This window comes from Canis lupus, chromosome 6 (assembly GCF_048164855.1).
Source record: "Canis lupus baileyi chromosome 6, mCanLup2.hap1, whole genome shotgun sequence".
NCBI lineage: Eukaryota > Metazoa > Chordata > Mammalia > Carnivora > Canidae > Canis > Canis lupus.
This window is the reverse complement of record NC_132843.1, coordinates 37750496-37763379: the sequence shown is the minus strand read 5'-3', so window position 1 is coordinate 37763379 and position 12884 is coordinate 37750496. Positions and strand designations below refer to the sequence as shown.

The following is a 12884-nucleotide window of genomic DNA, read 5'->3' as shown; positions in this document are numbered from 1 at the left end:
CGGGCACATTGTTACTTGTGTGCTGACTACCCTCACCCAAGCCTCTGTGGTCTTCTGCTCATGTGATGAACACGGTGACTTACATAAAGGCCTGTATAATGCTGACACTGTAACAGCCTTCGGATTTGCTTCTCTTTCTCTTTTCCAGATAGTGATTGGTATACGACTACATGCTGTTCAGTCATGTTCCTTAGTGACAGTTGTGTTTGAATCCTCCTCTTCTCTAAAATGTCTATATCCAGTTGGTCAATAACAGGTGAATGGTCTCAAAAATAACTGAAGGAATACTATGGTCATTTGCTCTGACTTCTGTCTTTAGCTCTGTAATCTGAGCTTTGGCCCTACCACATTGCTTCCTTTTACCCCATATGGTAGCAATACCTAGGTTTTTTTTTTTTTTTTTTTTGTAACTCCTGAAATGTTACCTTCTAGAAGACATGCTGAGCTTTCCTCCCTCTCTCTTTTCAGGCTTCTGCTCTGGTGTCCCTTTTGTGACACCTCTCCCTTCTAAAGATTGAATTAATGTGCATGTTCTCTGTGCTCGGGTAAGACGGTGTCATGTGGTACTGAGGTTTCTACAGCTGGCTCCCCTTCAGCATGCTTTGTGGCAGAGTGGGATTGAGCAGAAGCCCAAGGTAGCCAGCTACACCTTTTGCTGCCTGGTAGTCCCAAACATCGACTTTGCTGGATTCTTACATGTGTGGGATGGAATTTTGTGTGTTTGCTTTATTTTTCAAGTTGTAGTTTATGTACTAGAGTGCTTATTTATTTGCATTATTACAGAGTCTGCGCTGTAGACAGCTTGACAGTGCTACTCCCAAGTTCCCCCTTGTTCTTTACTTACCCTGCACATCTCCAGCTCTGAGCGAACCTCACTTTCTCACCAGTTCTGCTGTATTGCTAAAGAAAGGCACATAATCCTGCTTATTGGCTCCTTTCAGATTTTTAGTGTCTAAAGCACAGCTGGGCTATCAAGAATGCCAGGGCAACATTGTGAGATAGAGCTCCAGGAGATGTCTCTTCAGAAGTGTATCTGTGGCCAAAATATATTGATGAAATTTGGCGTACTATATTGCCTCTTCTGGGAGACCCTTGGAACAGTCCTGAATTGAGGCTGGGGACTGTAACCTCATATCTGTTCTTCCCTTTTGACGGAATGGGTAAGATTATTTATTAGGTTGTGACTTCCCCCCCCTTTTTTTTTCTAGCAAACTATACCAGGGCCTAAGTATCTTTAGTTGAGACCATTTTGAGAATGGTCTTTTGAGAATCCAAAGTTCTTTTTTTTTTGAGAATCCGAAGTTCTTTTTCGAGAATTATACTTCTGTTTCTTTTTCTCAGTAAATATAGCTTTATTACAACAACCTTACCACCATGCAGATTCCATGCAATTTTCCATGGAGACCATCATATCACCAGAGAATGTGCCTCTTTCTTTCCAGTCTTTATGCCTTTGTTTTTTCTCTTTCTTGCCTTCCTGTGCTGGTTAGAACATCCAATGCATTATTAAATAGAAGTGGCAACAGTGGACATCCTTGTCTTATTTCCAGTTATAAGGGAAGGGGATTTAATGTTTCATCATTACATATGTTTGCTAGCTCTAGGTTTTTCATAGATGTCCTTTTTCAGAGTAAAGAACTTCCTCTTTTCTATTTCCAGTTTGCTGAGACTTTTAAATCATAGATGGGTATTAAATTAACATTGTCAAATGCTTTCTTTTTTTCTGCTTTGGTTAAGAGAAATCATAAGGATTTTCTCCTTTATACTGTAAATGAGGTGCTTGATTTTTTTAAATGTCATATTAGTTTTGCTCCCAGGGATAAGCCCCACTTGGCCATGATATATTACCTTTTATATATATGTTACTGATTGTGACTTGCTGATACTTGTTACAGATTTTTCCACCTAGGAGGAGCAGATCTTTGCTTTGTGTTAGTGCAGGATCTTGGGTCCAAGCCACTTTTTTGCTCCTGTTCCAGGATCAGATAGCTTTTTCTTCTACTCATTCCTCAGCATCAGTGCATCCTTACCTGAGACTGGTGGTGGCAGTGTCTCCTGCCTTCCTCCAGCAGAGTAAACTGTGGTTACACTTATGTGGTGAAAGGCTTATTTGTGTGTGGGTAGGTGGGCAAGTAGGTTCTGCCCTGCCCAACAGTACCATAGCTTTTGCCCTACTCTTTTCCTTGGGCCCTGGGTGTGGGAGGCTCTGCTGATCCTCCCCTCCTAGTTGAAGGCTCTTGTTTCATAGAACATGCCCTTAAGGGGGAAGAGCTGTCTCCCATCTCTTACCCCATGCCAGTCTTTTTCAAGAGATCTCCGTTGGGGCCTTGGAGAAGAGCTTATGAATGAGTGTAGGTTCCTCCTGTCTGGATCTTCCACAAATTCTTTACTATCATCCTAGCCGATACTCTACCTTTATCTTTACTTCTGTCTTCAACATTGAGCCCATTGACTAAGACTCTGTTCCCTTTGTATTTGTGGGTTGATATCTGTCATCATTTCTGATAAGTTTTTGCCCAGTATCTCTTCATATATTTTTTTTCTGCTGTGGTCTCTCTTTCCTCCTCTTCTGGGACTCCAGTTAAACCCAGTAGACATTTGATCTTGGATATTCAGGGTGAATTTTTTTCCCCCATGCTTTTTTTTCCTCTTTGTGTTTCAATTTGTGTTTTAATTTGACCTGTTTTCAAGTTCACTGTTCATTACTGTCTGTTATTAAATCTATCAAAAGAAATCTTTAATTTCTGATGTCGTATTTTTCATTTCTAACATTTCCCTGTGATCGTTTTTTCTAGCTTCGGTGTCTATAATGAAATTCTCCATTTCTTCATGCTTGTTGTCTCTGTCTTCCGTCAGGTCCTTTAAATGTTTCTGTCCCAGCCATTTTAGTCAGTTTAATAATTTTGACATCTGAGCCCTCTCTAATCTGATTATATTCGTAATTTCATCTTTTGCCCATGTCTTGCTATTCCCTGTATCTTGTAATTTTTGATTGAATGCTGAATATTTGTATAAGAACTGTACAGATTGAAGCAAATAGTATTTACTTCCAAGAAAACTGCCCATCATTTCCTGTGTTAGCTTAGTAGATGGTGGGGTTAAATCAATAAGCTGTGTTGTTGGGCTAGTTCATGGTTTTTGTTGCACTTTAGATTGATTTAGTTCAAGTGTTTTGAGAGCAAAATTGAGACTCTGCTTTCAGAAGATTTGTTGTCTGAGTGTAATTCCCATTACCTCTTTGTGCTGTACATCTGAGCCTTCAGCTTTCTTGACCTGACGTGATTTCTCTGCTTGACAGCCCAGTTGTCATTCCCTTGGTCATTCTGGAGTTCTTTTGGCTCTGGACCTGCCCCTGGCTTCTGTGCAGAGTGAGATCTCCCTCTGCAGTAACACCTTCCAGGGGTTTCTTGCAGCAACCCTTCCTTAATCCAGCCTTGGTAGTTCAGTGTCAGAGTATCTGGGTGGAAGTTTCTCTCTCGGCTCTCCTGTTCCACCTCAGCCTTTGGCAGTTGAATGTCTGAGATCTCTTGGGTTGATATCTCACACTTGTCCTGCCCATTCTTTCTCCTCCTTGTCAGAGGACAGATTACTTGAATTTGAGGGAGACCATAGGCTTCTTAAGGCATTTCTCAGCTTTCCAGGCTGGTCTCCCTACATTAGGCAAGCATGCAGCGGAGCCCTGTGGGAATGAGTGGCTGGATGGTACAGGTTTGTTCTGTGAAACCCTTGGAATTTTTGTCTTGTTAGTGTACATGTTGCTGTTAAAATTTATTAAAGAGTAGATTGGTTTCTCCTTAGCCATTCCACCAGGAAAGAAACCATTCTTGGGCCTCTCTTCCTTCATAGCTTGGCACTTTCTGGAATTTAGTTCCACTTAGGTTACTTGGCATCCTCCTGAACTCTGATGGGTTCAGAAAAACCCATGGTTTTGTAGCTTTCTCTGGCTTGTTTTGATTGTTATAGTGAAAATGAGGATCTGTCGTCATTTCTACATTCCTGATTAGAAGTGGGGCTCCTCCCGTGTAGCCTGGAAATACATGATCATGTTTGCTGCTTCATTCTAGCTATTTTCTGTAGATCTTAGAGCTACATTTCTAAATCTTCATTCTTCTCAAGTCTCCACTCTCCAGTTCCGTCCTCAAGTGGTAACTGATTTTGTCTCTTATTTTGAGATTAAAGTCATCCACGTTAAAATTTAGTTATGGGGCTTGTGAAGAGTGTGTGAAAAATTTATGGTAGATGCACAGAAAACTAAGCACATGACAAACTGAGATCATTAACTGGGGGAAAAGAAAGAGTTGTACAAAAAGGGGAACATTATATAGTAGTTTACTACTGACCTCATCAGACACAGAACTACTTCTGGGAGATAATTATGAATGTTGGAGGAAAGTGAGTGGTTGAGTGTAAATCCTCATTTTCTGAAATCAGTAGATAATATCTCAACTTAATATTTTAAGGGATACCATCATGAGCCTCTTACTTAGAGGATAAATAGCAAGAATCACAGTTAAAAGATTTTGAGGAATTGTACCTCAGTGTGCGAAGAGGAAATAGTTATGACTTTAGTTATGACACATATTGTTTGTTATGTTACTTAGAGAAAAATGAAAAAATATTCTTGAAAAGAGGCCCAATAAAGTCTTCTCAAGGGATTGGAAAAGTGAACCAAACCTTTTCTTCACAGACTCTATTTGCCTTTGTTTTTTAAAATTCTTGCTGTTTATTTCACATGTGATGCCTCTTCCCTTTTTACGAGTTTAGATTTTACTTTATGATTCTTATTTACGAAAATTTAAAACTTCAGGGAGAATGGACTTAATGCATTTTAAAAATATTTTTGCTAGGTGTTTGGAGACTAGACTGAAGTCCTAAAAAGCGAGAAGAACTTTCTAGTGAAAGTTTTAATTATTGGCAAATTGGTTTTCATTATTTGGTGAAAATGTTTTAATTGTTGACACTAGTAAAAGTTAGAAATGAAATTGTGTTGGTGGTGATAAGTTTGCCCAGTGCCAGTAAAGATTTTATTTGCAAAATTATTACCTTTTTCCACTCATGCCACAGTTTTCTGTTTTTTAGAATTTTTTTCCACAATTCCTTTAAAGTAGTAAAGGCATAGTCGGGGGAGGAGATGACCTCTGGAAGTCTGCTGGGATGATGTGAATTTCTGTCTGATCTTCACATGTACGTTGAAGGTATGCCTGGGTCTGCGAGTGAGCCTCACGTCCCTCCTGTCTTTTCCAGGTCAGGTAGCAGCGCGGCCTCTCATTGCGGGTCGTGGCCCCTGGCAAGAGCATGTCATCTATCCTGCCGTTCACTCCGCCTGTTGTGAAGAGGCTGCTGGGATGGAAGAAATCAGCCGGTGGGTCCGGAGGAGCAGGCGGCGGAGAGCAGAACGGACAAGAAGAAAAGTGGTGTGAGAAAGCGGTTAAAAGTTTGGTGAAGAAGCTAAAGAAAACAGGACGATTAGATGAGCTTGAGAAAGCCATCACCACTCAAAATTGTAATACTAAATGTGTCACCATACCAAGGTAAGTGTCACTAGAGCAGAACTCCTGATGTTCCTACTGTTGAAAATTGCTTAAAGGAAGCCAAAGGGAAAGTGACTGAAATTTTGTTATTGTCACGTTACCTGTACATAGTCATTATTAAAACAGAATAGCTCTCTTTAACCTGGCGTTTCAATTTCGCTTGCCTAGTTCAGGCTTGTTTGTTTTACAAGTCATTTTCTCTCAAACAATGAGGTTTAATCAAGCAAAATAAAATACTTAGTTGTATTATCTTCACCGCGTTCATTTACCTTCATTGCCGAAATGCTTCACTGTAGCTGATTCTGATTTCTGTGACTGAACAACATTTGAATAAAGAGTCAAAGCTTTTCCTCTGGTAAGTGCAGTGGTGGCTGACAGTTCTCTCCCACCTTGATCAAAAGTCTGGCCAATAAAGAGTTAACAGGCAGCTAACACAAATGAATTTTATTTATGTAATTTTTGTCTTGAGTTGCAACATGACTCCTTAGAAAGAACAGTCTGGGGGCAGCTTATTTGCAGATAAATACCACTGTCAGAAATGCTGTTTCTTTAACAAAGTAGCAAGTGGTTTTTAAGTGTTTCACTACTATTTGTAGACCTTCTGGGGTTTGGGGGGAGCGGCAGCATATAGCATTTTCTGAAATGACCTCTGACTGTGTCAGATTTGTGTGTTAGCATATAGTACATGAAACCATGCTACTTGATTGATGAGTTTCCAGTGAGCTTTGGGGAATACAGTCTAGATGCTTGTTGATAATAGATCCCAGGAACACCAGCCTATCTACTTGCAAACACTCAGTAGAATGTTCCTGCCTTATTTGGTAGATTAATAATCTGTTTCTTTTACTTGATTCACTTAAGTCTTAAACAAGATTGACTTCTTTGGCTTATGCTTTTGTTTTCCAAAAGTTTATGAGGGCCTGCTGAATCCAGGGAACTCTTTCTAGGCTCTTGAGGATACAATCTGATCAAAACAAAGTTCCTCCTTTTCTGATGCATTGATTTACACAGTAAGCAAGTGAACAAATTGATATAATTTGATATAGTAATGAGTGCAAAGAAGACCATGCCTGAGAGATAAAAAAGCTGCTTTGGATTGGATTGTGGCACTTAAACTGAGCTTTGAGAAATAGCAGCTAGCTGAAGGAAGAGTCTTCTAGGAGAGGAAGGAGCCAGTGTAAAGACAGGTGAGAAATAGCTTCTTTTGGAGGATTTTAAAAGGCACTCAGTAGAGATGAAGGAATACAAAATGAATATAAAACTTGGAAGGAATCAGATAATACAGCATTGTGTAAGGCACAGTGGGGGTTTGAGTTTTAGTCTAAATATAATAGAAAACAAGAATTTTTATTTTTTTATTTTTTATTTTTTTTAACAAGAATTTTTAAACAGGTATTTTTATTTAAGTAGTGGGATGTGTGTGTGTGTGTGAGGGGGAGAGAGAGAGAGAGAGAGAGAGAGAGAGAGACTGGATCGTGTGTCTGGAAGGAGGGAGATTGGGAAGCTCGTAGGGTAGTCTAAATGAGAGATGCAGGAGGCTGGCCGGCACGGTGGCTGTGCTAATACACGAAGTGGACACACTTGGGTGGAGTGAGTGGAACTGAAAGGGCTTGGTAACGAATTGGATAAGAATAAGTCAAGCTACATTTGCTAAGTTTTCATTGTATAGTGCCTGGTATTTCAGTTCGGTAAACATTTATTAAACACCCACTACACGTATGATACACTCTTCCTCGCTGGAGTTAAAATACAGTCTTTGTTCTGGAGTTGCTTTCTAGCAAGGGAGATAAACTTTACAAAATAAGATTTATGAAGTACCAGAGGTGTTAAGGGAGCTCAGGGAGTTATGTGCAAAGGAGAATCTTGCCTACCCTGCAACTTGTGAAAAGTTTCCTTCCAGAAAAGGATTGGTACCAGAGCTGAATCTTGATGAGTATAGAGGAGGGATTTAAGTGAGAAGAGGCCGGATCCTTCTGAGCAGCCCTGCAGTGTTGGGAGTGCTAGTGAAGGGTTCTGAGTCAACTAGTGTCCAGGGAGGCTGTAAAACGGAGGCTGGCTGAGGCTGGGCTGAGGCTGTGCAGATAGTAAGGAGCCACAACATGAGCTTGAACCTGAGCGTGGGTGAGGGTGGCGTCCCTGAACAGTCTCAGCACAGCGTCTGGCTGCAGTGAGAATGATTAGGAGACTGTCCAGAGTGGAGGCAAGAAGACCGGTTAGTAGGTGCTCTTCCTCCTCCCCGGAGCTTTGGGTGCCAGGGGACAGGGAGCCGCGGGGCTCACAGAGCTTCCTCTAAGGCTTATTACATTGCAGAGCAGAGCTGAAAGGGGAGCTGTGCGAGCCCTTTTTTTTTTTTTTTTTTTTAAGATTTTATTTTTATTTATTTACTCATGAGAGACACAGAGAGAGGCAGAACACAGGCAGAGGGAGAAGCAGGCTCCCTGCGGGGAGCCCGATGTGGGACTCGATCCCAGGATCCTGGGGTCATGCCCTGAGCCGAAGGCAGACGCTTCACCACTGAGCCAGCCAGGCATCCCATCGCTTCCTTTAGAGAGACAATACTACAGTAGGTAGCAACCTGATGATTAAAATGTGTGCAGGTCACTTTGGCCAACATTTTTTTCCTATCTTTTTTATGGCCTATTTAAAAATTTTTTTTCCATATACTAGGGCTTTTTGATCATTAAATTTTTTTTTTTTTTAAACCTCTTCCTGCTGTGAAAGTGTGGTGGTGATAGACCATTATATTTTTTTTAACTGTTAGAAGTTCTTTGAAGCTTAGAAACTTGGCTTGTCTAATTTGGTGAGGTTTTTTGGCTAAGAAATGTAGATTTGTTAATATTGGTTGTTGTCTGTCAAGGAGTTTAAGCTTCTTTTTCCACTATAGTTTGGCCCCATATATTTTCTAGAGTTTGCTTTGTTTTTAGTAGTAGAAGAGTTAATGTGTCGATTATTAGTTATTTCTTAACTATTAAATGTTCTTAAACATTCAATCAACTAATTATGTCTGCTATAATGGTTTAGGAATGGGGGCAGGAAAGGTCCATTATGGATAAATTCAAATGGTAGTTTAGGCAAAATTATTTAATGTATGATACAAAATGGATTTATTGTATAAGTTTATGTACTTAAAATTGCAAGGAATTTGTTAATAAAAAGTCTTAGGTTTTACAAACCTAAAAATACAAATAAGTTCATCCAATGAAGAACATGACACGTAAATTACTTAATTTTTAGAAATGGCAAATATTTTCTGTTAAAACATCTGTTGTATTATTAACAGTTTCTGCCTCCTTGACCCTCTTTCTTTTATTCTTAGAGTGGGACTAAATTGGGGGCAGAAAGAGTCCCGGCTCCATGTCCCTTCCACCCTTCATATAATTACTCAGCCTTCATAGCTTTGTCTCTGAAGAGATAGAAGCTCTAGGTACACATGTCACTACTTTTTCTCCGTTGTTGAATGTGGTGACATGAAGTGATTCATTGGTAGAATTTAACCTGTCAAGCTGCAATGAGCTGAATAGTATTAATAAAGTTTCATGAGGCTTTTATATCTCAACCATTTTTGATACTAAGGAATGGAAGATAGCTCAGTCGTAAAATGAGAATGCAATTTGGTATTTGGATAATGAATTGATCAGAAGAAGATAAAAGGCTTTCAATGCATATTAGCTACTATAAAGCAAAATCTAAACTGCTGTAGGGTTGGAGACTCCAAAGTTAAAAGTAAGGGGCTGTGAGGTCTAATATGGCAATTTTATAGTGCCCATTATATATAAATGTGTAGAAATGAAGAATTCATTTTCATAAACATAAATTATAAGGCCTTTCCTCTGGTAAAGCTTTCACCTTAAAATCACATTTTTGATGTTTCATCCTAAGGAAACTGTTAGGAATATGGTCAAAGATTGCTGGTCTTTATTTCAGTTTTGTTTGTAATAGCAAAGAAATAGAAAACTCCCAGTCCTGACTCTTAGTTTTCTTAACTCTAGTAATAGAGGAAAGTAACCAACTCCTCTTAAACCAGAACTGAACATGAATAGTAAAAGTTTATACTAGTGTTACTTATAACACCAGTTGCAAAAATTATAAGTAAATATCAGTAACTTGAGTTATTAAAGTGACAAAATCATGATTAGGAAAGGTTTATTGCAGGAATGCAAGTATGATTTAATTACAGAAAAAATATTAATATGAGATACCCCATAGTCCTATTTAAGAACAACTCTGATCATCTTGATGGATCTAGAAAGAATTGTTTTTTTAAAGGTTTATTTATTTATTCATGAGAGACACAGAGACAGGCAGAGACACAGGGAGAAGCAGGCACCCTGTGGGGAGCCCGATGCGGGACTTGATCCCAGGACCCCAGGATCACACCCTGAGCTGAAGGCAGACGCTCAACTGCTGAGCTACGCAGGCGTCCCAAGCATTTTTTTTTTTTTAAGATTATATTTGTTTATTTGAGAGAGATGGAAAGCTTGTACATGGGCGATGTGGGGGAGGAACAGAGGCAGCCGGAGAGAATCTCCAGCAGACTGCAGTGAACACAGAGCCCAATGCTGGGCTCGAATCTCAGGACCCTGAGATCTTGACCTGAGCTGAAACCAAGTGTTGGATGCTTAACCAGCTAAGCCACCCACGTGCCCTCTAGAAAGAGATATTTATAAAATTCCATATTTTTTCATGTTAACAAATTAGAGATAGGGATTTTCTTAACTTGATAAAGCATACTTCTAAAGATATTAACACTTAACCATAAATCTTTAGACAGAATACACCGAATTAATAGTTGTTCTTTACGGGTAATCTGAAAAGGGGAATGTCTTATAATTTTTTCCTAATATGTGTGTATATATAAAAGTGTGTTTTACTTATACAGCCAGCACAATTAAATGTTTAAATAGAACTTTTGGGCAATACTTAAAACTTTTTTTTCCCCCCCAGTACTTAAACTGTTCTTGTCTGTACTTTTTTTTTTTTGCCCTTTGAAATCAATTTTTCTGTTAAAGGGGACAATTATATTTTCATTTTGTTAACATTCTTTTAGAAATATATACATTTATAGCTGTATTTTCCTTTGAAAAGTATGTTCCTTAAAAACAAAAAATAGTATATATGCATGATCTAGAATTCACCTCCATATGATACAGTGGGAATGTTTTGCCTACTCTAGTGTTCCCCCATCTCCTCGCCCACTTTCCCTCTTTAGAAATCATTGTACTACAAGCTTCTTATGTATCCTTCCAGGATAATATGTTTCTTTTTGAATGCTGTTACTGATTTATGGTTTTGTTTTCCATCTTCTGAAGTTTTAAACATCAGAATACTTAAAGTAAATATGGATTTTCAACTTTTATTTCTAACTTCATATTCCTATCCTTTTACTTCTCTGTATAATCCAGGAAAAATGAAAGAGAAATCTTTTTAAACCCAAGCAATGGTATCCTTCTATTCTTCTTAAACTAGTTCCTTTTAATTTGTCAAAAGAAAGTAAGAAGAATCCTTTCTCCCTCATTCATAGATACATACAACTTGTTGGTATCTCTGTGTGTATGTGTGTGTATGTGAGAGAGACAATACATGTGAGAGAATTCTGAGTTTGAAGTTTGGTAACCTGTTTTGAATCCGCTTCAGTACTGGATGAATGTGGAACCTGAGGCACATGACTATATTTTTCACTATTTCTTTTTTTTTTAATTTTTTATTTATTTTTATTTTTTTTCCCACTATTTCTATAACTATGAAAAGGGGTGGTAGGTACTACCCTAAGTCTGTCCTCTACTACTGTTGGGTCTTTTGCAATAATGTAAGTTTAGTTTGTGACTTGTGAAGGACTCTACTCATGAATGTGATATATTTGAGATATTCACAGATATTCCATGCCTTCATTTTCCTTCCAGTTTCTCCAAGAGTACTTAAATTTAGACATTAAATTGTATTGTCTCTGCTTAGAAAAAATTTCTGCCAGGTGACATTGCATTATGTATAATTTAGTTTATTTAAATATATAACATTTATTCATAAAATCAGAACAGTGAAACTTACTATAGATGCAAATTGTGGGTTATGGATACCTTCTCTCAGCCCCAGCCTCCCATTTGTCATTTTCTCTGTGTTCTGTGCAGAAGTTTTGAGAGCGCTTCTGATGAGGTGTAGGGCCATGTGAAACAAGTTTGCAAGATGCTTTGCCAGACCCTTAACCTTTATCTGGTATCTACACTTAGAGTTAGGTGTTTTGAGGGTGGTCTTGCTGTAGGATACTGGTGTTCAGAGGTCTTTTGTGTAGGGGACATATTCTTACAGAGGACATTTTTATCATTTATCTTATCAGGGAAAACATCCTGCTCTTGGACTTCTGTCTCTTCATAAAATTACTGAATTGTACCCAGATTAATTAACGTCTGTAAATGTAACATTTAACACCTAATAGTGAAAATAGGTGTATAAGTGCACCTGATGCACTAAGCATCCTCTCCACTTTTTTTTTGTCCCATTAGCATAATGTCTTGGCTTTAAAGAACACATTCATCAACCTAGCTAAAATAATAGGCATTTAAGAAATTACAACCATCTTTTGTTTTGCCAGCATCCTTGGTCTGTTTCCAGTTATATCTGGAGCTGTTCCAGCTTGCCCAGACCGTTTCTGTGTTGCTAACAACATTCTGGGAAGATTAGAATTATTGGGGACAACATTTAACCATACTGTTTACTCCTCTTTCCTGTCTTGTGTTTCCAGGCCTATGGGGTCCCCACTAGTGATACACGAGTAAATGTACCACTATCTAAAGAACCTGAAATAGAACACACCAGAGACCATGGAGATGGAAAATAATAGTAAAACATCAGTTTAGGATAACCTGCAATCTTGTTTCAAAACCTGTCTGATACTTGGGCTAAAATGACTGGATATCACATGTTTCTTTTCATTTTTTTTCCCCGCCCTTTTTCAATTTGGATATTTTCTGCCTAACTTTGCGTTCACTGATCCTGTTTTATGCTATGTTTAGTCTGTTGTTAAACACATTCAGTAAGTTCTTAATTTAAGATAATGTAGTTTTTTTTGTTCTACTATGTTCTTTTGATATTGTAGGTTTCAACTTTCATTTGAAATTCATCAAACATTTCTATTTTCTTGAATTTTCTTTAATATATTTATAATATTTTAAAGTCCTCTGCTGACTCTAAAGCTGGATCATCTGTCAGCCTGCTTCCGTCATGGTCTGTTCATTCTTTTGATTATCACATTTTGATGCTATGCCAGATATTTTGTATAAGGAAATTACAGTTGCTGCAAATCTTTTCCCAAAATGTATTTGACCTTTCATGTGTCAGATGGATAGAGGGGCTGATTGC

The 12884-nt window shown here is 38.4% G+C and overlaps 1 protein-coding gene across 6 annotated transcripts in view; it reads left to right on the top strand.

The window, feature by feature from the left end:
* The window catches only part of SMAD2 (SMAD family member 2), a 77910-nt gene that overhangs the window by 18061 nt on the left and 46965 nt on the right, over window positions 1-12884 (top strand). For all 6 annotated transcript variants that reach the window (XM_072829511.1, XM_072829509.1, XM_072829513.1 and 3 more), the window contains one exon: window positions 5245-5531. In XM_072829511.1, the coding sequence (XP_072685612.1) occupies window positions 5296-5531 (236 nt within the window). In that variant the 5' untranslated portion in view covers window positions 5245-5295. The remainder of the gene's footprint in view (window positions 1-5244; window positions 5532-12884) is intronic.